At 44.7% G+C, this 20682-nt stretch overlaps 2 protein-coding genes across 2 annotated transcripts in view; both read left to right on the top strand.

Annotated features, from left to right (window-relative positions):
• The first annotated feature begins 486 nt into the window (after window positions 1–486).
• Window positions 487–6043, top strand: LOC131888926 (zinc finger E-box-binding homeobox 2-like). The gene is made up of 6 exons (XM_059237885.1): window positions 487–1191; window positions 1495–1742; window positions 2402–2542; window positions 3106–3216; window positions 3294–5157; window positions 5308–6043. Exons 1-6 carry the CDS (start codon window positions 822–824, stop codon window positions 5823–5825), a joined length of 3252 nt encoding a protein of 1083 aa, XP_059093868.1. The 5' UTR covers window positions 487–821; the 3' UTR covers window positions 5826–6043.
• A 13710-nt stretch (window positions 6044–19753) lies between these two features.
• LOC131888979 (uncharacterized) overlaps window positions 19754–20682 on the top strand; it is a 1570-nt gene continuing 641 nt past the window's right edge. The window contains exon 1 of the mRNA XM_059237955.1: window positions 19754–20574. Within this exon, the coding sequence (XP_059093938.1) occupies window positions 19839–20574 (736 nt within the window). The 5' untranslated portion in view covers window positions 19754–19838. The remainder of the gene's footprint in view (window positions 20575–20682) is intronic.

The raw sequence follows: 20682 nt of genomic DNA, 5'->3' as shown, positions 1-20682 counted from the left end.
GCGTCGCCGATGTTCCCCACTTGTGTGAGTGACTCAATCCAGTTCGTTCGTCCCTTCGTTCGCCCCTTCGTTCGTTCGTTCGTTCGTTTGTTCGATCCTTCGTTCTTTCGTTCGGAGAACTTCACGCGAAGCTCTCATCGCTGACTGACTTCCCACAAACACCCAAAAGACATGCTCGCAAACCAGGGACTGGGAAGAAACGGGTCGCTCGTCCACATAGCCCAACGTGAAAGAAGCAGGGGCAGTCAGCAGGCGTATCTAGAAAATCCCGTCTGAACTGACTTGAATGAGCATCCCCGTTTTTTTTTCTTTCCGAAAGAGATCTGAAGTCTGATTCTTACACTCACAAGTTGTTCCCCCGAGCGACAACAACATATTCCACGAGCTCCGTGGACAAGTACGAGCGTTTAAGTTGTTTTCAGTGTTGGGGACCCATTTGAATTACCTTCCCAGGTCCCGGGTCGGGAACCAGTTATTACTACCTTCACCAGCCAATTGCTCTCGAGTGGAATGTTTACCTAGCCCTGCCTACCTTTGCGAAAGAGGCGAGGAGGACACCTGTGGATAGGTAGAGCCACTCGAACAGAGAAGAGAGAACACGATTAAGCGCCCTCCTTCCCTCCGATAAAGGAAAGGGCCTTTAGGCGAGCATTTCCCGTTGGGCTTGAAGCGAGTCGCAACCTCCGCTTCTAATCAGGCGTCACTTACCTGAAAACTCTCAACCTGTTGGGTTGGACCAAGGGGCCTGAGGTAGAAGTGGTGGCGGCCCTCGAGTGACTGACTTCTGTCTGGCACTACCTTTCATCATCAGCTTCGTCGCCATGGCTGCAGCTCCGCCTTTCTTGGAGCGAGAATCCGCCCAAGCCGCGCTCATGTCAGCCAACATGCATCAAAATGGACGATCCGTCGTCCCACCTGGGGGTCTGCCAGGTGCAGCCAATCCGTTCCTGAACTATTTTCAAATGTGGGAGAAACTGTGTGGTTCAGCGGGCCTCATGAGTCCGCCCATTTCGGATTCAAGTCAGAACTCGGAGAAGAGTAGTGTGAGTGGATCGAGTGGTAGTGGTATTAGTAATCATCAGCAACAACAGCTACATCAACATCAACAACAGCCATCATCGCAGCATTTACCTTTCTCGCCTCAATCCTTCTCTCGTGACATGCTACTCCAACAGCACCAAAATAGTCAAGGTAAGACGACCACCATCCGGTCTCAATGATGAGCTAGATTTCATTTTGCTTTGACACGAAGACGGTGGAAACGTCACCTTCCTTTGCCGAATTGTGTCCGTCGAGGACAATTTATTGACCATCGATTGAATCAGTGAATGAATGAATGAGACTCATTCAATCATTGATCGAGATTGTCTTAATTGTCCAGACAGATACCATTAGGTAAGCAAGTTTGGTTGTGGGAGTTTACAGATCCCATGTGGTTTACGAGAACCATCTGAGCAGGAAATGATTGTAACCCGGTGTTGTCATTGTTTATAGTTTCAATGATGACGGCGAATAATCGATCGCCCTCGTCGATAGGAAATCTTCCCCTGCCCCCACCTCTTCTTCATCAATCGAGGGCTGGTGGACCCACAACCACATCGCACACTCCATCAAAGCTTACGGGAAAGGCTAGTCGTCTCGGTCAAATGCAACAGATCACATGCAATTGTGGGTCGACATTCCCGAATCTGGAGGTCTTGGAACGACACATGATGGCCACTCACCCGGACAAAACAGATCTGGTAAGCACCATTACCTTGTTCACTCACTCACTCACTCACTCATCTTCTCCTCCTCCTTCTCCTCCTCTTCCTCTTCTCTTCCTCTTCTCCACCCCATGCCCTCATTCTCGTTTTATAGTCCAGTTATCCTTCGATTTACGTAACCTTGGCAGCTCAGCAATGTTCTCTAGTAGCTCTTCGGTACCAATGTCACCATCACGTTACCTATTCACATCTGGTCCTGATTCTCTAGTTTCGTTTTACCTTCTTCGATGAGAGAGCATCGCTTCTTCTTCGGCGACGACTCACTGTTTTAGTCAGTCTCGTCAACCGGTTCAAACTGTTTCCCAACAGTTTGGTGTGACTTTCATAGGTGTCTCCTAGTTATGCGAGCAAGGTGTCTCCGTGGGTTCTGCTGTATATAGTATAATGTACACTGCACTGGAGCATTCGGTTGTAGGTCGTGTGTAGGTTAGTTGAGCGGTGTGACATTCCCAAAAGCGTTTTGTCCCCAAGGCAATAGGAATTAACTGCGTTCCACTTGAGATTTACATTCGAGCGATTCAGCCGGATGTTTTAGACATTCTTGTCAGAACACAAGAGACTGCCAAGGTAGCAGCCAGCCAGCCATGTTTGGTCGATTCCCGAGTTGTGACCACTCGAATCTTCCGTCCTTTCAGCCATGCACAATTTGTTCGAAACAGTTTCAAAATCTCACGAAACTTCAACGACACATGGCCAACCACGCCGATGGGCCCGAATTGAGAAAGTTCAAGTGTCAGGAGTGTGGAAAGGCTTTCAAGTTCAAGCATCATCTTAAGGTAAGAAAGACATGTTTTCTTAATAAAAAGTGAATTCGGATTTCTAACGTTAAGTGCCCAACGATGCGGGAAGCTCTGTTTGACTCATGTCGAGTCATTTTGGGGCCATAACTTACCTTTGAAAAATGACAATACGTGACACATAAAGCATATGTGAAAATGAATTCAAAGAGTTGGGCCATGAAAACCACGACCACATGGTCGCTGTTGCTGTACTATAGTTGGGAGGGAGGGAGGTAGGAAGGGAGGGGGCGCGATTTTAGTGACAAAGAGCTCTTCTATTTGATCAAACTTCACGAGCAGGGCAGGAAACCTAAGCAAAATTCAAACAGTATGACTAATGAGGTGTATCTACTGTGCAATAGATGATGGCTGTGTGCAAGCTGGCACACATGGCTAGCTTTACCTCGATCATCCATACGTTCTGTTCATACATTTGCAATCCTTGAACCTCCTGAAGGATTTTGCCCGTTCGTTCTACAATGTACATAGTATGCTATGATCATGGTTGAAAAGAGAGATGATTCTCAACCCCTTTTCTCTCCCCCTTTCTTGTTATTCAGGAGCATGAGAGAATCCACACAGGAGAAAAACCATTCAAATGCCAACATTGTGATAAGAGATTCTCCCACTCCGGGTCGTATTCTTCCCACACCACGAGCAAGAAATGTCTGGTAAGAATAAACGAAGAGCAACAATTTGATCCACATCAAGGCAGGAGAAATTGAACGTTTTTCCTCTCGTTTTCCAGCAAATTGGACGTCGCCCAAATTTGGGGGGTGCTCCTGGAAATGGCGGTGCCTCGGGTCTCAATGGATCCCCGGCAAGTTCCTCACGCAATAATGGACCAGTGGATGGTTTAGGTCTTAGTAAGCAATTGGCTTGGCAGCAAGCTGTCTCGGCTGCCAACCACCAGGTCCCCTCACGAGGAGGTCAAGGAGCAAAAAGTCATGTCCCATTGAGTCCTCCTCTCACCCCACTACCACCGAGGTTCCCAGGGCCGCCCATGATGTCTCAAAACTTCTTCCAAAACGCCAACCTTCCCCTTCTGATGGCTTCGCAATACCCGGGGATTCTGAATAGAACAGGCATGACGGGGGGACTGATGCCAAGTCCGGAATTGTTATTTCACCAATTAATACAAATTCAGAATGTGGCTGCAGCCTCGGCGGCCATGGCTGCTTCGCAAGGGCATCACCAAAGCCCCAAGGGCAATGGAATGAAGGAAGAAAATGGACATTTAAAAGCCAAATCTCGCCACCATTTCAACGCTGCACTGGATCTCAAGCGAGAGGAGGAAATGGTAGAAGATGAGATGAAAGAAGACGAGAAGGAAGCGGTGGCTCATGTTGAGCCAAGCAACTTCAACGATCATCTGGTCAAGATCAAAACGATGGCCATGATGCGCTTCATTGAAGAACAACGTCGTGCTAAAGACAACACTCCTTTAGATGTCCAAGGTGATAATAGTTCTCTGAAAGATCTTAAATGTAAGTTCAGCTGTGGCAAGGTACTCAACACCACTTTGGAGCTCGCTCAACACCATGAGGTCTGTGCCGGACCCAATGAAGATGTGGACGTGGAAGATGAAACGGAGAGTGTCAATAGTGACTTGGCAGATGCTGATGAGGGAATGCAGATAAGCAACAACGATGCCTCAATCGCCTCCTCCACGGGGAGTGCGAGTGGAAGTAGCTCTTGCGGAGGAATGGCAGGTGGAAGTGGAGGAGGACACATGTTGATGTCCCAAGATGAAAGGAAGGTGCGTGTCCGGACTCTCATCTCCGAGGATCAGCTCGCCACCCTCAAGAGCTATTACTTGCACAATCCTAGACCCAAGAGAGAGGAACTGGAAAAGATTGCAGCCAAGATAGGACACCCTTTCAAAGTGGTCAAAGTCTGGTTCCAGAATTCACGTGCTCGAGATAGAAGAGAGGGAAAACCTGTCAATCAATCCAACAACAGCGGAACCGCTGGGAGTGGATTGACATCCTCGGGAACTTTGCCGTTTCTTCCTCAGAATGCGGCTGCCGCCATGGCAGCTTTTATGAACGGAGGATCAAGCTCTTCCCCAGGAGCTGCCAACAGTTTTCTCAACAATAGTGCATTCCCTTTGGCGGCCTCTGCAGCCCCTGGTTACTCTTCAATTATGTCAGGGTTATTTCCACGAATGACCAGAACCACGATGGAAGACTTGGCCAAGACAGCGGGTGACAATGGAAGCAGCCTCGTGGCTAATAATACGGATGTCCCGATCTCGGTGGTGGACGACCGCAAATCGCCGGACTCGATCGATTTCGAGAGTAATGAGGAGAGGCCATTGGACTTATCTAACAAGGGATCATCCCCCTCGAGCTCACCAGTGTCCAACCACGAGGCACCAACTCTGAGATCCCCTTCGATGGTGGATGATAGGAGTAGATTTTTCTCTCTCGGATCCGGCTCAACTCCGACGTTCTCTAATCTGGCCAGTTTACAAGATCTCTATCGATTCCCCATGGGCCTAACCGACTCGGGAGGCTCCAATGACGAAGAGGGACATTTTTCATGCGAAAAGTGTGATAAAACATTCCCCAAGCGGAGCAGCCTCGCTCGGCACATGTATGAGCATTCAGGTGAGGATTAAGTCCATCATCCACATGATTCATTGCCATCGTGCCAGACAAGCCTCACAGCCCTATTAGAACTGGTTCTCTTCTAGAGAGAACGGCGCTCTGTGGCCGTACTAGTATTGATTTTCAATTAGTTTATTCTGTCCCCAACAGACCAACGCCCCTATCCCTGTACGGAGTGTGACAAGGCGTTCAAGCACAAACATCATCTGAGGGAACATATGCGACTCCACACAGGAGAAAAACCCTTCCAATGTGATCGTTGTTTCAAAACATTCTCACATTCCGGCTCATTTAGCCAGCATCGCAATCACCGATATTCCAGTTGCAAGCCAGCGACGCCCCAAAACCCCTCTTCCCCTGCCTCCACGTCCAACGCTCACAATGAATCGACCTCCTCACCGCTGGTTGCTCGCTCATCGCCCGTTTCGAACGAACCTTCTCCGTCAGCGCAGGATGCCTCAATGGCGACACCGACGCCGCCTTCTTCAACGGCGCCCAGTGATCACCAACTCAATGACCTCCAAAGGGCAAAACAGGACCAAGAGGCAGAGGTAGCCGAAGAACGCAGTAGTAGCATTGACGACGACGACGACGACGCGTCGAGGATCAAGGAGAAGAAGAACAGGAAGGACAAGAAGGACAGGAGGCCAAGGACAGAAATGACGTGAAGCACCGGCCTGACCTGCTCAATTAAAGAACTCCTCCTTCAGGCGGCTCAGGCCTCCAGGCCCTTGGCTCTCCCACCGAAAAGCGACCACACCGCCAATCTGAGTCTATGGAATTGGATAATTAAGATCCTTCGTTACACCATATTGAAATGAAATATGAACCAAATATTTGGTAGATCCCAGTATAAAGAAGCTATTTCGATCCAACTTTATTTAAACCCGCTGTAACTCCTACTTTTTATGATCTCGCAATTCTAAAACTGGAGAGAGCCTCTAAACATTAGGCACATTTTTTGATCCCATCAATTGGCATTTTTGAACTAGTAGAAGTGTACATACTGTTTAACGTCACCAATTTATATCCATGAAAGAGAAAAAGAAATGGTAATTTTAACGGGCTTTCAATAACTCGCAGAAGACTTCGTCTCGCTTTCTCTTCCCATGCATAACGAAGAGAAGGCATTGCAAGGTCCACCATTCTGTTCCCTCCCCCTCACAGATTTCCTTAGCTTTCAATGCTCTTCAGGCTTTCCCGTTTCGATTCACTACCAATTGGGAAAAGACAAAGATTGAAAGATTTCCTTATGAATCTCAATGACTGTTCGATCTAATGTGATAAAGAGAATAGAGAGTAGGTAGGATCTACCTACTTGAGCTTTGTTTGATAGCTCGCGCTGATCGCGTGTCCTGGACAAACAATCTCCCCTGGAACAACCAAGATCATTCTACCAAGAATCGCTCGTTATGAATAATGCAATTTGTCATTTCATCTACACACAACGACTCTCGTTCTCGACGTTTGTGGTTCACCATTAGTATATTCGTTCATTTACAGACACTCATTACACTGTCATTTCTATCTTGCCTGTAAATAAACATTCCAGTTTTTTGGACCAACGCTCAAGTCTTAGATTCCAGTTGCTCATAATTTTCTTATCTAGCCTGCTAGTTTCTTTCACAATCGACTTGCATTGATTTACTTCGAAAAAAGAGCGCTTTGACGTCAAAAAGGAAACCCACTACACTTTTTCTCATCGAATAGTGTAAAACCTCGAGAAAACGAACAAAAGATGCCTTATCTTTGTCGGCTCGAAACGTAAGGTTCAAGACATTCCCGTTTATTTGATCCGGGATCAAGTGCATTCCGTGCTACCTGGTGTCCGAAATGCACTCTTAATTTATGCTTTCAATGAATTTCAGGGTGACTCCTTGCACGAAAGAAGTATTATGCAATACTGGTGAATAATGAAATTTGGAATAAGACTGGATGGAACAAGATCATTTGTTTTGTTGAAGCGTTGAAGTGTTGGGCAACGTTCCCAATCCCTCGCTCTCTCTCTCTATATATATATAATTCAAGCAAATCGACAAGTTTGAAGAGATATGTTGAATCAAGGGGACAGAATAGAAACCTCGTGCTCAAGAGGCTCATTAGAGGGAAATAGGTTGTCATCGCCGTTCTGTTCCACTTTGGAGGCCAAGCCTTTGTAGTAAAAGAAAACATGTCGTGTGAGTGAAAGCCAATATTGCTTCCCAGGATGAACTATCATCATTACTGTGCTCTTTGTACGTACGTATGTATAGCGAGTTGAGCTTGTGGGGCAGTCGATGGGATGGGTAAATCGAAGATCCAGATCTTATCATCTGACATGGGGCGAAGTGGATCTCCATCCGAATCAACTCCAACAAAGTTAATTGGCACTTGAAAGGCTCTTCGAGAGGATGTACACATATGCGCGGCTCTCAATAATGGCTACTAGAGTTGATCTTAGTTTAGTCATAATGCTTAGGATCCTTCTAATAACGGGTTGCTTCACATTGTTCCCATGTACCAAAGCTGTTGGCGGATTCGTCAATTGTGGGAGATTCTGGCCACTTGATGAATGATTTGAATTCTGCAGATGCGCGGCTTTACCCCTTTTATTTGTGTTTCGCTTGGGGAATAAAGCAACAAATTAGGGCTCATGAAATCTCTTCACGTTTTCAATGAGAAAGCCTCCCGAGTAGTAAAAAAATGAGGACTACGGTCTAGCTCTGTCTGTCTGTCTCCCCTCTGTTAAGCTTGTGAGACTGGGCGTCGTTTTTCGTCAAACAAATGATGATAAATCAAGGAGTGTTGTTTTCCGTGGAATCCTCTCATGGCAATGCAAAATTGAGTGGCTTTGTTCACATGTGAGATGATTGGATGAGCTCTCCTCACTCCACTTGAAACCCTTGAGAGCCCTGGGTACAAATTTTGATTGTTTGGAATGGTCAAATTTGCATTTGGGTCTATCTGCCCAACTCCATATGTAGTGTTTGATGTGCAAAGTAACAGGGAACAGCCCTGAATTCACTGACCGTTGAGAAAGCCTTTTCATAAATGTCATGAGAATATAGCGTACATAATGTACGTATGAGTTCACAATTGAGATTACCATTTGCATAGGAGTGAATGGTGTTGATAATTTGAGAATGACCACCATTATAATCATTGAGCCCGCTGGTGGTGAGAAACATCACCACGAAATTTGAGCATAGCGCTTTCTATTCCGGTCTTGCTAACCTAATTTACTAAAATCTTTCTTTTGGCCTGAAATTCAATAAGATCAAGCACTTAATCGACAATTCTGTAGTTTGAGATATTTTGAAACGAATTAGTTTGGTTCTTTGTTGCTTGCACCAAGAACAGAGAGGGAACACCCCTTCTTGCAACAGGACTCCATTTGTCACCATTGGAGTTTGATTTTTATTTCTCAACTTCCATTGCTGAGAAACTTGTTCTAAGTGGATCCCCTTGGATTCAGATCATTTGTGGGGAACATTTCCACCCTTAATGAATCCCCCAACTATCCTGGTACTTTGGAGGTGAATGAAAAACCCATTGTCATAACATGGTAATCACCTCCCAAGGAAGAAAGATCCCGACAATCAAGGCAAAGGAAGATCTCCAAATGAACGAGCAAAGAGACGAAGAAAAAAAAGGCTTCTTCCAAGGTTCGCTCTGTCTCCTCCTTTCTTCGCAACGAGGCGAATCGCGAAGGCAGATGGAAATGACTTCTATGGGCCAAGGCTTATGGAGTGGATTGAGAGGATTCCAAACTTGTTCCTTTCTCTCTCTCTTTGTCTTTTCTTCGTCTACTTTATCACCTTTTTCCCTTTCCACACAATTAACTTTGCAGGAAAAGGTCCTTAATTTGCATATCCAAGAATGGACTACACGGAGTGAGAAGACCGACAACGGATCCACTCAAAACGAAAGCCAACGTAGATAAAGCTCGGCGAATACCTTAAAAGACCTCTAAACGTTCCATCAACTGCGTTACAGTGCTGTACATAACTAGCTAGCTAGGTCTTTTTCGTTTTTTACCTACGTGTCACTGAACGAATGAATCAGGTCTTCTATTAGCATGGCCCCAGATATTATATGCAGATATGACAGTTTTTCTTGTTCAATTTGGCCGGGGCGACAAAGAAAAATGCAAACTAGGCCATTAGAGTTACTTTTTTAGTCCCCCAGCTTCTTTGGAATATTTAAAATGTGTACCGGGTACGTACTACATATACACTCTACCAACTAACTAGCAGGCAAGCGAGATGGCTTTGGCGCATTATTTCTCACGTAATTGAACATCTATACCTCATTAAAACCAACAATGCCAACGTCAGGATGCGCCAAAATGAAAGTCTCGTGGATGTTTAGAACATTTTGGAACAGTCATTGAACACGCAGGACAATCAATAACACCTTTGTCTTGACCCAAAACTTCAAAAGACTGGCCATGGGGGGGGAACGAGGAAGTATTCGAATGCAAGAAGCATAATTGAGACGACCTTACTTCTTTCCCTGTCATTCTCTGTCTCTCTCTTCGCTACATTCAAGATGAAATGTTCTAGAGATCTGAGGTGTCTCGGTTTATCACCCTGCTCCTTCCTTTTGTGTACATAATAGAACGAGCAGGACAACTAATATCACAGCGACGAGGAGCTTAAAATGAAGGGAATTAAAGAAGCAAATTAAAGCCAAAGAGATTTTTTTTTGCAAGTGCTGCTCAAAGGACCCCTCCAAGAGACAGTTTAGTAGAGCAGAGAAGGCGCATCATTCAGGGATGTCATCCAGCAGTTGATGCTGTGGGTGATGTTAGTGTTTCAAAGGAGCCCTCTGACTGAATGGGGCTTTTCCTCGTCTCGTTTGCCCCAGCTTGAAACTCAAGTTCAGACTCTTTTTGTTCAAAGGTGATCCTGGCAGGAGACTTGATGCAATTGGAGACACTCGGCAAGAATGACAATTGAGACCTGCCACAAAAAAGACCTGCACTCCGACTCCAATAGAATTTCTCACATTTAAGTGTCAGAACAGGATGATGATGGTGAACCGTTGGGATCGTTAGAGCCGTGTCCTATTCTCAGATCAGCTTTCTTATAAATATCGGTCACTTCATTCAGAAACTAAACCTACCTACGGTAATACTAGAATACTAGGTACGAGTAGTTCGGGGACGTTCAAATTTCCAAAATGCTTGCTGTCTGGGCCAATCTGATTTCAAAATCATACTGCACCAAGTCGGCAGAGGTCCATGAAGTTGATGATAACTATCTTCTTTATTCGTATTCGATTCCTTTCAAACGGAGCTTTGCACGCTCAGGCAATTTAATTCAGGATTCAAAGGCTCATTTTGGGTGTCATAAATTGAAATGTTTCAACGGAAAACGTCGCATATATTTCATTCGGTGATAGCTCGATTCTCCCCTTTTGCAGGTAAGCTGTCATAATACGAAAAACCTCGACCAGCTGCTGGTCCGAGAATGGTTCCTTGCGCGACTCCCGAGGATTCAAAGCTTCCTTGTCCTTTTTCGATCCACGCCCCAACTTCACAACCTGAAAGAGGGCTTCTTTTCAGACTTCCAATACTGACTGATGAGCTCTTTATTGCGTGGTATTCATGTTTTTTTGGTAGGCTGTAGTCGATTTGATCTTGGGCAATGCTGGCCCGCAGGAACTGAATGAATAACTCGAATCGCAACAACACAGAACGTTCAAAGCTTGAAGGTGAATGAAAATGCATCCAATAAATATAGTGCTACTTCTTGCGAATCAAATGCATTAGGCTGGGCTAAGGTTTGCTCGAGATGCGAAAAAGCCAAACAAGATAGGATAAGATCCCAAGTGCATTCCAGGTACGCACAGGAAATAGACACGCTAATTACTTTCCTGCAGATTGTCTCGATAAAAAACTCCTTTCACTCTTGCCATTGCATGTCTGGATATCGTTAGCTAACTAAGATTGCATTTTCTGCTGTTTACAAAGATTAACCTATACGGTCGGCGGAGGTCTTTGTACTAATTCACAAGAACTCTTTCAGACAACGTCCTATTCCCTTCATTTTCCACGGTGAATTAGAATATTTGTGTGAAAGTAATGATCGTTGAGGTCAACTTTAGATCGAGACTCAAGATGAGAAGAGTGAGTGTCCCATCCTTTTTTTCAAAGACTTGAGCACACAACGAGTGTGGTCTTTCTACCTACCTCGTTCCAACAACTGCTAATGTGAAGTCAAGAGGCCGACGGCGGCAGTCCCATACCTGATATTCAAAGCAATAAAATTCTCAACACACGATTGTTACCGGCAGTGAGTGCCATAAACATGTCTTAAGAAATTCCTGTCCCAGAATGTCCAGTGTAATCGAAAAGTAATCGCTTCATTTGTGCACTTCACTTTAGACGTTCACTCACAACAAGCACGTAAATCGTCGTAAGACAAAGGATGGCGAGTGTCCCGGAAGATGAATATGAACCCCCCTCGTGATATGGAAAAGTAAGCGTGAGGCATGAGGATATTCTTCCTCCTTTAAAGAGCTGCGGGATCAACGAGTGATCATCATTCTCATTCAATTCGCACCTCGGGACTGACGCAAGCACCTCGAAATTTCAGCATTATGTCAAGGTAGGAGTGTCCACATAATGGCTCACCTGAAAGTGTCCAAGACACATGTCCATCAATTTGTGCGGATCGAAGTGCTTTGGGTCAGTAGAAGTGTCGGCGGTGCAATAATCCGGGAGCAATGTGTGCTTGCCCCAGTTCTCCTTTTCTCATACCTTGGAATTTACAGTCCTCCCTTTCTTTTTACCTTAAGTTAATTGGATGGAATAGTTGAGCAAACGCAATACAATCAATTAAATTTCGACCCAAAAGAAGGCCTGTCCAGGCAACAAAAAAACGCCATTACAATTTCCTCGTCGCCTCCTTAGGGGATTGAACATGGGACTCCGTTCCGAGATGGAGGATTGGACATGCAGTACAATAAAAGCTAGTGACGACTTTCAACTCTATCACGGATATCACGCACGCATTTTTAGATTGGAATGCCCCATGTTCCACTTTGTTGAACAAAGTGTTCCAATGAGCAGAAGATCATTTATGATTTATCACTCATTCCACTCCTGTGCTCGTAGCACACTATGTAAAAGAGCGTCAGTGTTTGGGTGATGGCCTGGCTCCTCCACAGGTTGAAGTGTGACATCTGGATTGCCTACTCATTGAACTTGAACTCGTCATTTCTTTGTTTGTCAAGCTTTCACAATCATTCTTGCCACGGACAAAAACCGACTCACTTTCACACATCCCACAACCCACGTTTGAACTCTGCTCTTTCGCAATAAGCATGTGACCACACGAAAGAGACGTCAGGTATGTTAATGCTTTCGTAAAAGTAGGAATCTCGAGCGATCACGAGAGTCATGGCTTAATCAATTCTTACAATTGACTTGAGTCGGCTCATTGACTTCGGTAGACCTGTATTTGTTCCCTGGAGGATCTCTTGGACTCGACGAAGAATGTCCAAATCGACCTCTTCATGTACTGCAGGATCACCGACCTGAGTTCAGGGTTGGGAGTTGGGCCATAGAGTAGATGACGAGGCTGGAAAACAAATCTTCATCATTTGTTTCTCAGGTCAGGCGTTATTACCTGCTCCAGTGAAGTGAGATGAGGTGAAGTGAGTAAAGAAGGAAGGATGTGCATACACTGTCAACACCTGACAAAGGATTATGATTGATTGCTCTAGTCAAGTCTTGACAAACAAAGCATTCTAACTGGAAGAATGGCCACCAGCCATTATTTATCACTAACCTTTCAGGCGTGCTTTTGACAAAACAATTTTACTCGCCTTTTTGTCAAACAATGATCGCCTTTTTCATAGTTCTGTCCTTTAACTTATAAGATTCGCTACTAGCTCACCCGAAAGTCAATATTGAGTGAGATTACCTTTTTGACTCGGCTTGCATTATTCTCATCGTTCTTTCTGTGGCCAAAGTAAGGCGTTTTTGTTGTCCTTTTAATCGATTCTCAGGGGTTGAGGGCAAACATTTCTTTGGCTACAGTAATGTAGGAAAAAAGGCGATGCTTTAAAACGTACCGCTCTCGAATAAGGCGGAATTTAAAGAAGTCAAGATTTTAGGCCAAATAGTCAACCGTCAATATCTTTTAAGGTCATAACTATTTAAACATTTTACCATCTTATCTTTTATCTCAAAGGTCAGTCAATACATTTTTTTCATAAATATTGGGTTTGTATAAGTTGCTGCGCATTCCATACGATTCATTGAATGCATGGCCAACTTAGAATTCCAGCATCTTAAAATAATTTGCTAAAATGGACCCCCGTTGGGAATTTCCCAAAAAGGAAAGTAATTACGAGTGAAATAACAATGCAGAAAGAGCTCAGCGATTCATCGTTCACCTGTGCAAATGACCAAGTTGATTTCTAGCTCTCGATGACCACCGGGAAGTCTATCGAGTGACAATTAATCATCGCTTGCAATATTCCAAAACTAGGGGCATCCATCATACAGCTAGCTACCTATTGTACCTTTGTACTGCGCATGAAGAAAGTGCTCTATTCGATGCTTTGTGAGGGAAAAGCGAACTGTCATTGGCCGCATCCTAAAGCATGATTATTTCAAAACCCTTTTGAAATTCTGGAGGACTTTACGACTAATTTCAACACGAACCATGCAGAGGAATGAAAGAGGGATCCGATAGAAAGGGATCCTTTAAAAATGGATTTTGAAAAATGCTCACGTGTCCCCAAAAAAGTTCTGTGAAGGAGCAAACCTTTGTTGTTAATAAACGGTACTTCACATTAATTTTCAGTCATTGCTAGAAAAGTTTGGGTTAATGTACTGAAATATTAAACGCCGCTCATCAGCTATTATCTTGAAATGCGACCTTTAACAGCACTATTGAGGACTGGATTTTCATCCCATAATAGGTCCCTTTCAATTCAATCATGTGCGTTAATGGAGAGGGGTCTCCAATTTGATCTGATAGGTGAGCAAGTAAGAATCTAGAAGAAAGCCCTTTGTGGCCTGAGATTTGGCATTCGGATTTTCACAGACAAGAGGTTAATGGAATGGAGTAGGGTGTACGTGCAGTGTGCGTATTAAGCGCCATGCGCTTCTTTCTAACAAAGAGGCGTTGGCCTCTTCTTCAGTCAATGGCTCAAGTTAGATCAGGGTGTGAGAGAAAGTCTCTTTCTGATATTGGATTAAGCATAGACCTTTTGGAAGTAGTATTTATTAAATCCGGCAGGGTTCTGCGAGTAAGTAAGTAAGTAGTATATGTGTACCCACCGTCCGTGCGTGAGCTAGCACGTATATGCCGTTGCCACCCAGTGTTAGCTCCCATACCGGTAGGGGTGTTGAGGCACATAAATTAGGTCTTGTTGATCCAACTTTTTGACTTTGCCCTTCACCCTCCTGGCCCGCCAGCCCCGCTCGACTTTATTCCAATCCAAATTTATGGTGTCCAATCCTCTTTAGTTCCTTCATATGAGGACTATAAGGACTACGAGGACGGTGAGGGCCAAGGTCTGAGCCGTGTTTCCATTGGCAAATTGCCTTTAAAGGTGTCGTCGCCCCATCTTCATCACCGAGTCCATACCCGCCATACGCGGAACTTTGGGTGGAAGCTTTCATGGAATCAGAAATTCTGATCAATTGAGTCTGACTCGCCAGGAGGTCCCCTCATAGCCCAATGGGTGTATTATGATTCTCGGAAGAAGTGAGGAGAGCAATCATTGATTTCATAGCTAATACTTCAATTTTTAGTTCGTTGGCTTTAAGCCCCAATGGATCCTTTCATCAGGATCCTCACGCGCATCTGGAGACCAGCTGCCCTCACTTCACTTTGATTTGTTAATGCCCAAAGGGCAGACACGCTGATATTCCCAAAGAGGTGTTGATCAGGCAAGAAGTGCGGGTTCGATCAAGATGTAATTGCTCGGCCCATCTGATTGGAATGTAATGATCAAGTCACCCAGAAAACCACACATTTTCCCTGGGAAGAGACCAGAGACCTTGATTGGGAGGAGGAGTCATCTCATCTGCCATGAAATCGTCAACGCTTTGGAACTTGACAAACTTTCCTTGACTCGCAGATTGTTAAATAGACCCTATTTATCCCTGATCTAGCGCACTGTGCCCAGGCAAACCCTCGGTCGGTGGTGTCAACCATTTCGAAATTTGCCAACCGCCAAGACGAATTGCAGAAAATTCGCTCGCCTCGGCTCCTACGTCGGTATGTACGTAGGATCTCATTGAGCTTGCCCCTTAATTGGTTGATAAGGATGACGGTAGATGGTTGTTGGGTGGCTGGTTTTACGTGCTGTGATTAAAAAGTGCTTTTCTTTTCATCAAGGTGCGAACGTTTGGAGGGGCTAACGACTTTGAAATTTGGGTTCCCAGTGGCATTGAGGGCAAAATTATTACATGGTTGTCACCCACTGGGCGTATTCAAGCTCAAATGCCTCCATTGGAGCGCCTTCATCCAAATATGGGTGGGAAACCGCAATGAGAATCTGGGATTTGTCGCCCTTGCTTGAGCTTTTAACGCTTCTTTTTTCGTCCAGGTAATTTTGGTGGCTCCAGAGTGTTCTGATCTATTGGCGATGAACACTTGGCAGTTCAAGAGCACATCCACCTCAATTCATGGTCCACTCCTGGTCTTTGCGTGTTCAGTAAATTCTCATTGAAATGGGTGACGCGGATAATGCGATTACGATCTTCGTATTCTTCAGGTACAAAGATTGGGGTGGACAATATTTTCGCTTCTCAATTGAACTAACATTGTTGTCCCATTGGTTCCATTGACACACTCAATCTGCTTGGAAAAACCTGGCCACTCTAAAAATTATTGTCCAGTTATCTTGACTCAGCTTTTTTCAATCATGACGCTCCAGATCAACCAAATCCAGCTCTGCGAGTGGCATCACCAAAAGCATGTTTTTCTTCGCATTGCTAAAAACTGCCTGGGACATTTTTTTGGCAGTGTTAAGTGAAACGCAGTTGATGAAGGCGGGGAGGCACCTTGTGTTGACATAGGAGAGGTATTTCAAAGAAAAGCATTCAAGACCTCCAGCCGCGCCAGATTTTTTTGTTGTGCGTGTCCTGAAATTTTGATTGAGTGATAAGATGATGAATTTGTCTGAGGGTGAACATCGAATGGACGGAACACAGTCACCAGGACACAGAAGGTGGCTTGTTCAGCATTCAACTGTTGAATGTCCATGAATTACTCCATACCCCCATGGGTGCTCAGGGGAAGAAGGGGGCTCTTATGATGTTCGGCTTGGTTGATTTGCTAGCAACTAATATGGCACAGCCTAACTGTTCTCTCTAGGTGAACCCAACATACGCAGTACGTACGTATCCATACTGTTTGAATGTATGGATGAACGACGGACTATACACGGTCTTCTATTCATCCAAGGCGTTACAAAAGGTGCTTTTTGGTATGTCAGCTTGGCAAAGGAGCACAATTACACAAAGCTCTAATCAATGAAAAATTGTTCCTCTGTTCAATTTTAAAGTGCTCTTCTCGACGGGAGAACAACCTATTCTGAAAACCAAGCTTGTCACCTTTAAAATTGGCTCGGAATCCGATAAGTTCATTGAGAAGAAATTGAAAGTGCGCTACAGTGAAGAACTTATCGTTAAGAACAACATGATCAAGCGTTGTTGTAGTGTGTTCTTTCACGTGGTTCTCCTCTCTTGAGACTGGAATCAAGCAGCTGCACTTTTTTGTATTTACGTTGATAGTTTTTATGCTCGCGTTGTTGGGTAGGTTAAAAAGAAATCAAAATGTTTAAAACATTTGGTCTCAAACTGGTTGTTACCTCTCTTGTCTGGAACCTTTACAAATATGCTACCCTTCTTGTTGTTACCTTTGGTCTCGACTCCCTTTAATTTTCCATTCGTATCTATTCATCCGTGAGTGTGGGGTTTTAGCACTCGTATTTGGAAAGTGTGTAACAAGATCCAACCAAACTTCCGTACCGTACGATGTTGCTTGCAGTGTTGCCATTAGCTATAGAGAGATCATGGCATGTCAGCTACACTAATATAACTAACTGTCCTCAATTTTGTTATCACACACTTATTGAACCATCATGAATTGAAGGATATGGGAACATCTTCTCTCTACTGCAAATAAGATTTGCTTCGATGATTTTGATATTTGGCATCACTGAACAGGGTCGAATGTGTATTTAAAGATAGGATCTCCCTAGGATTAGGACAAGATTGACACGTGAGTGAGGATATCAAGTGATACCATTAAAAGCATTCCAATCACCATTACCGCATGAGACTCGCTTCCCTTTGTTCTCAAAAGACTGAGTGACATCACTTAGAAAAGCCCTTTTAGAATATTTCCCATGGCCCATTCTCGTCAGGATAATGCACCTACATGGATGGCATCCGAGCATTGCTTGTCTGAAAAAGATTGTGTGCTCTTCCGAATTGTTGTTGGTTTTACCACTTGTCCAAGAGCGAATAAACGGGTTAGAAGCTTCGTTCTATAGCAATGCTATATATCTTCTCGAAGGGCTCTTGAGGATCAATTGGTAGAGAACAATACCTGATTCTGAGAGGCGTGCAAAGTGCTTTGAGCTAGCTTATAAGACGAAAATCGAGCACATTGCTGATCTGACATTCGTGGAAAGTGTTCCTCATTAGAATGGCATCCGTGAGTAAAGAGTGGACCACGTACCCTGAACCCACCGTAGAGCGAGAGATGATTATGATTAGACCCTCACAGGGTTTTGTGAGAACTCCTCTGAGAGGTACTTACGATGACCAAGAGAGGCTTTTTCTGATCCTTATGATTGAAGGAAATAATGCCTCCTTCAGAACAATAGTCCTGTTGATTGTGAAAGAGTAAGGAGTAAGGGTTCCAGAAAAAAAGAGTGGGGCTAAATTGGACGAAAGTAGATGATGTTCGTGCACATTTCTTTTGCCATGGTATCATCGTCATCTTGGAACCGGTCAAGGGTCTTTATGGCTCCACGAACCAGATTTATGGCCTAAAGTCCAGAAATTTCGTTCTCGGTATTAAGTTTGAAATTACCCAGGAGAAAGAAGGGACCTTTCGAAACTTTTGCCGTTATCACCTGTTCCCAGGCGGAAAACCTGGAAGGTTGATGAGAGCTCGTGCCTTGCCGTGTTTTAGACTGATTCAGGGACTCCTTCCTTGGTCAGTGTGGTCAAAGTGTCGGTTACATTCAATTGCCTCAAATGGACCACTACTCATAGATATTTTTTGGAATGAAAGCTAGGCACAAATCATCTTCACTTGTCTCCCATGAAGTTGCATCTCGTTTAAAATGAATCCTTCCTGTAATGGGACTTGAATAACTTGTCCACACAATGAATGACCAAAATCTCAGCTCCTTCAACGTTTATACGTCTATGGCGGTGAAGTTCCCCCGTTCTCTCTTTGAATGGGGCAGGAACTCTAGCAGGAACCAGGAATTGGCTGATAAGGAAAGAAATATAGTGACCACTTACTCTTGGGTAAACCTGGACCAAGAGAGGTCATTTGTTAGAGTTAACAGACTGTTTACTTGCTTCAAAGTGACGTTGGTGAACGAGCTAGAAAGAGGAGAAGGGTAAATGTGAGAGACTTTCGCTCCTTCTCAGTTCTTGACAACCTAAAATAAAGGGGGGAAAAAGTGATTTCCCCCTCACGCATTTGGCCTGTTGATCTCGAGGGTCAGCCCGGAAAACCGTTATGGGTTCACTTATAACCTTTTTTCATACCATATCCATCGATCATCCAATTTATTGTCTCTATCGTCTGACCACATGTTCGATGCAACAATTTCTACCTCTGAACAGTGAATGGTTAGTGGTTTCGCTGATAATCTTTTTTGCTAATAGACCTGGATGAAATGCATTATATTGCCCGTTGTATTGAGGGATTAGGAGTGGATGGTGGATGTTGGAAGTCAGAAAGGGAAAGTGCAAAGAGCCAGACCATTCATTATCTGGTGACAATGACGTATGAACTAGAATTGGTCGATAATGATTTAGGTACACCCAAGCTCACCACGAGAGCAAATACTAGCACTGCGCATTGCATCTTACAATGAGTTCTAATGCTGTCCAAATCTTTAAGAGAGTGTGGAAGTTTGACAGAAGGACTTGTCCACTCATTCATGCCAATGCTTAAGCGCCAGCCGCACAAATTGAAGGGCTGACTACGTATACTTGCCCTCTACAAACTACTCTTCTGTCAGAACAGCAATCTGGCCAAGGGCATCATCCATTCCTTCTACTACAAGCCCCTCTTCAAGTGGGATTCGCGAAGGCCCTTATATAGTCGATTCCACTTTATTACGACAACAGACAAGGTCTCCTCTTAAGAGTTTTTCAATGCATGGATATCTAGATTTCTTCTGTCGGGGCACACTGTAAACCTACTGTTGTTCATGTGATCGCCGGTGACTGGATTTGGATTCGATCTATGTACTGATTCGACCCATTGTATCCTTCTGTAGCAATTTGTTAATGATTATGGAGTTTTCAATCCAAGTCGGTACTAGATGTCACGGGTTAGTGTTTTGAGCTGGCTGTATTTGAGAGTGAAATGATCCACCCGCTCCACATGCAGGATGCGACCCGAGTCCTCATCGTGCTCATCGAGCTCATCGTCCCCTTCCTTGGCCATTTCCTCTGAACAATTGAAGTTAAAATGGCGTCAATACAGACTCAGATCACGACGTTCGCGTTGCTCTTGCTCCAAATTTGTCCAAGTTGGAGTGGATGCCCGTTCCAAAACCCATTTTGGTTCGCCGAGAAGCCCATGGTTGTGCCAGTTCTAGATGAGCAGAATTCAGTGGTGCCGAACAAAATTAGATTGATGTGGGGAAGAATGGAGAATTTCAAATGTGTTGACTACTTCCAAGTGGAATATTTTCAACGGCAAAACCCGGGGGGAACGGTCCAAATGACCTCGAGGATCAATCGGCATCGCAGGAGCGTGGAAATTGATGTGATCCCGTGTACCGAATACTTCTTCAAAGTGATTGCATCCGAAGACTGGAAAGGAATGCGAGAAGACTTCAAGATGTTTTCCGAAGTAGTCGGCTACAAATTGGAATACACGCCAAAATTTATCACTCCGCCCACCGTTACCGAACGGAGAAAAGGTGAGATGACTGAACTGGATAGAAGAGCCCAAAGGCGGCGGGAACGGCAAAGGGTTCAGCAGCAATATCACAGCCGCTATGGCGAGCCCATGCCCGCAGATGACGCCCTAGCTCCCCAATTCACCGAAGCCCCCGAGGAGTTCACTATCAAAGTGTCGTGGAAGCTCTCGGACATCGACTACCCGGAATGCTTGTCACACTTTGTCATTGATTACTATGACACCCTATACAACGAGACCGGATTTTCTCGCACCATCGGCCGGCCATTCCAACAGCCCAAGTTTGATTTCNTGGGGCGTTAGTCCCCAGCTCATTCTGACAACATCTCGGGTCGGTACAGGGGGAAATTCACCGTGTTATAGGGATCTGCCTGACTGGCATCATGGA

The sequence above is a fragment of the Tigriopus californicus genome, chromosome 1 (assembly GCF_007210705.1).
Source record: "Tigriopus californicus strain San Diego chromosome 1, Tcal_SD_v2.1, whole genome shotgun sequence".
Lineage (NCBI taxonomy): Eukaryota > Metazoa > Arthropoda > Copepoda > Harpacticoida > Harpacticidae > Tigriopus > Tigriopus californicus.
This window is presented reverse-complemented; position numbering and strand designations above follow the sequence as displayed.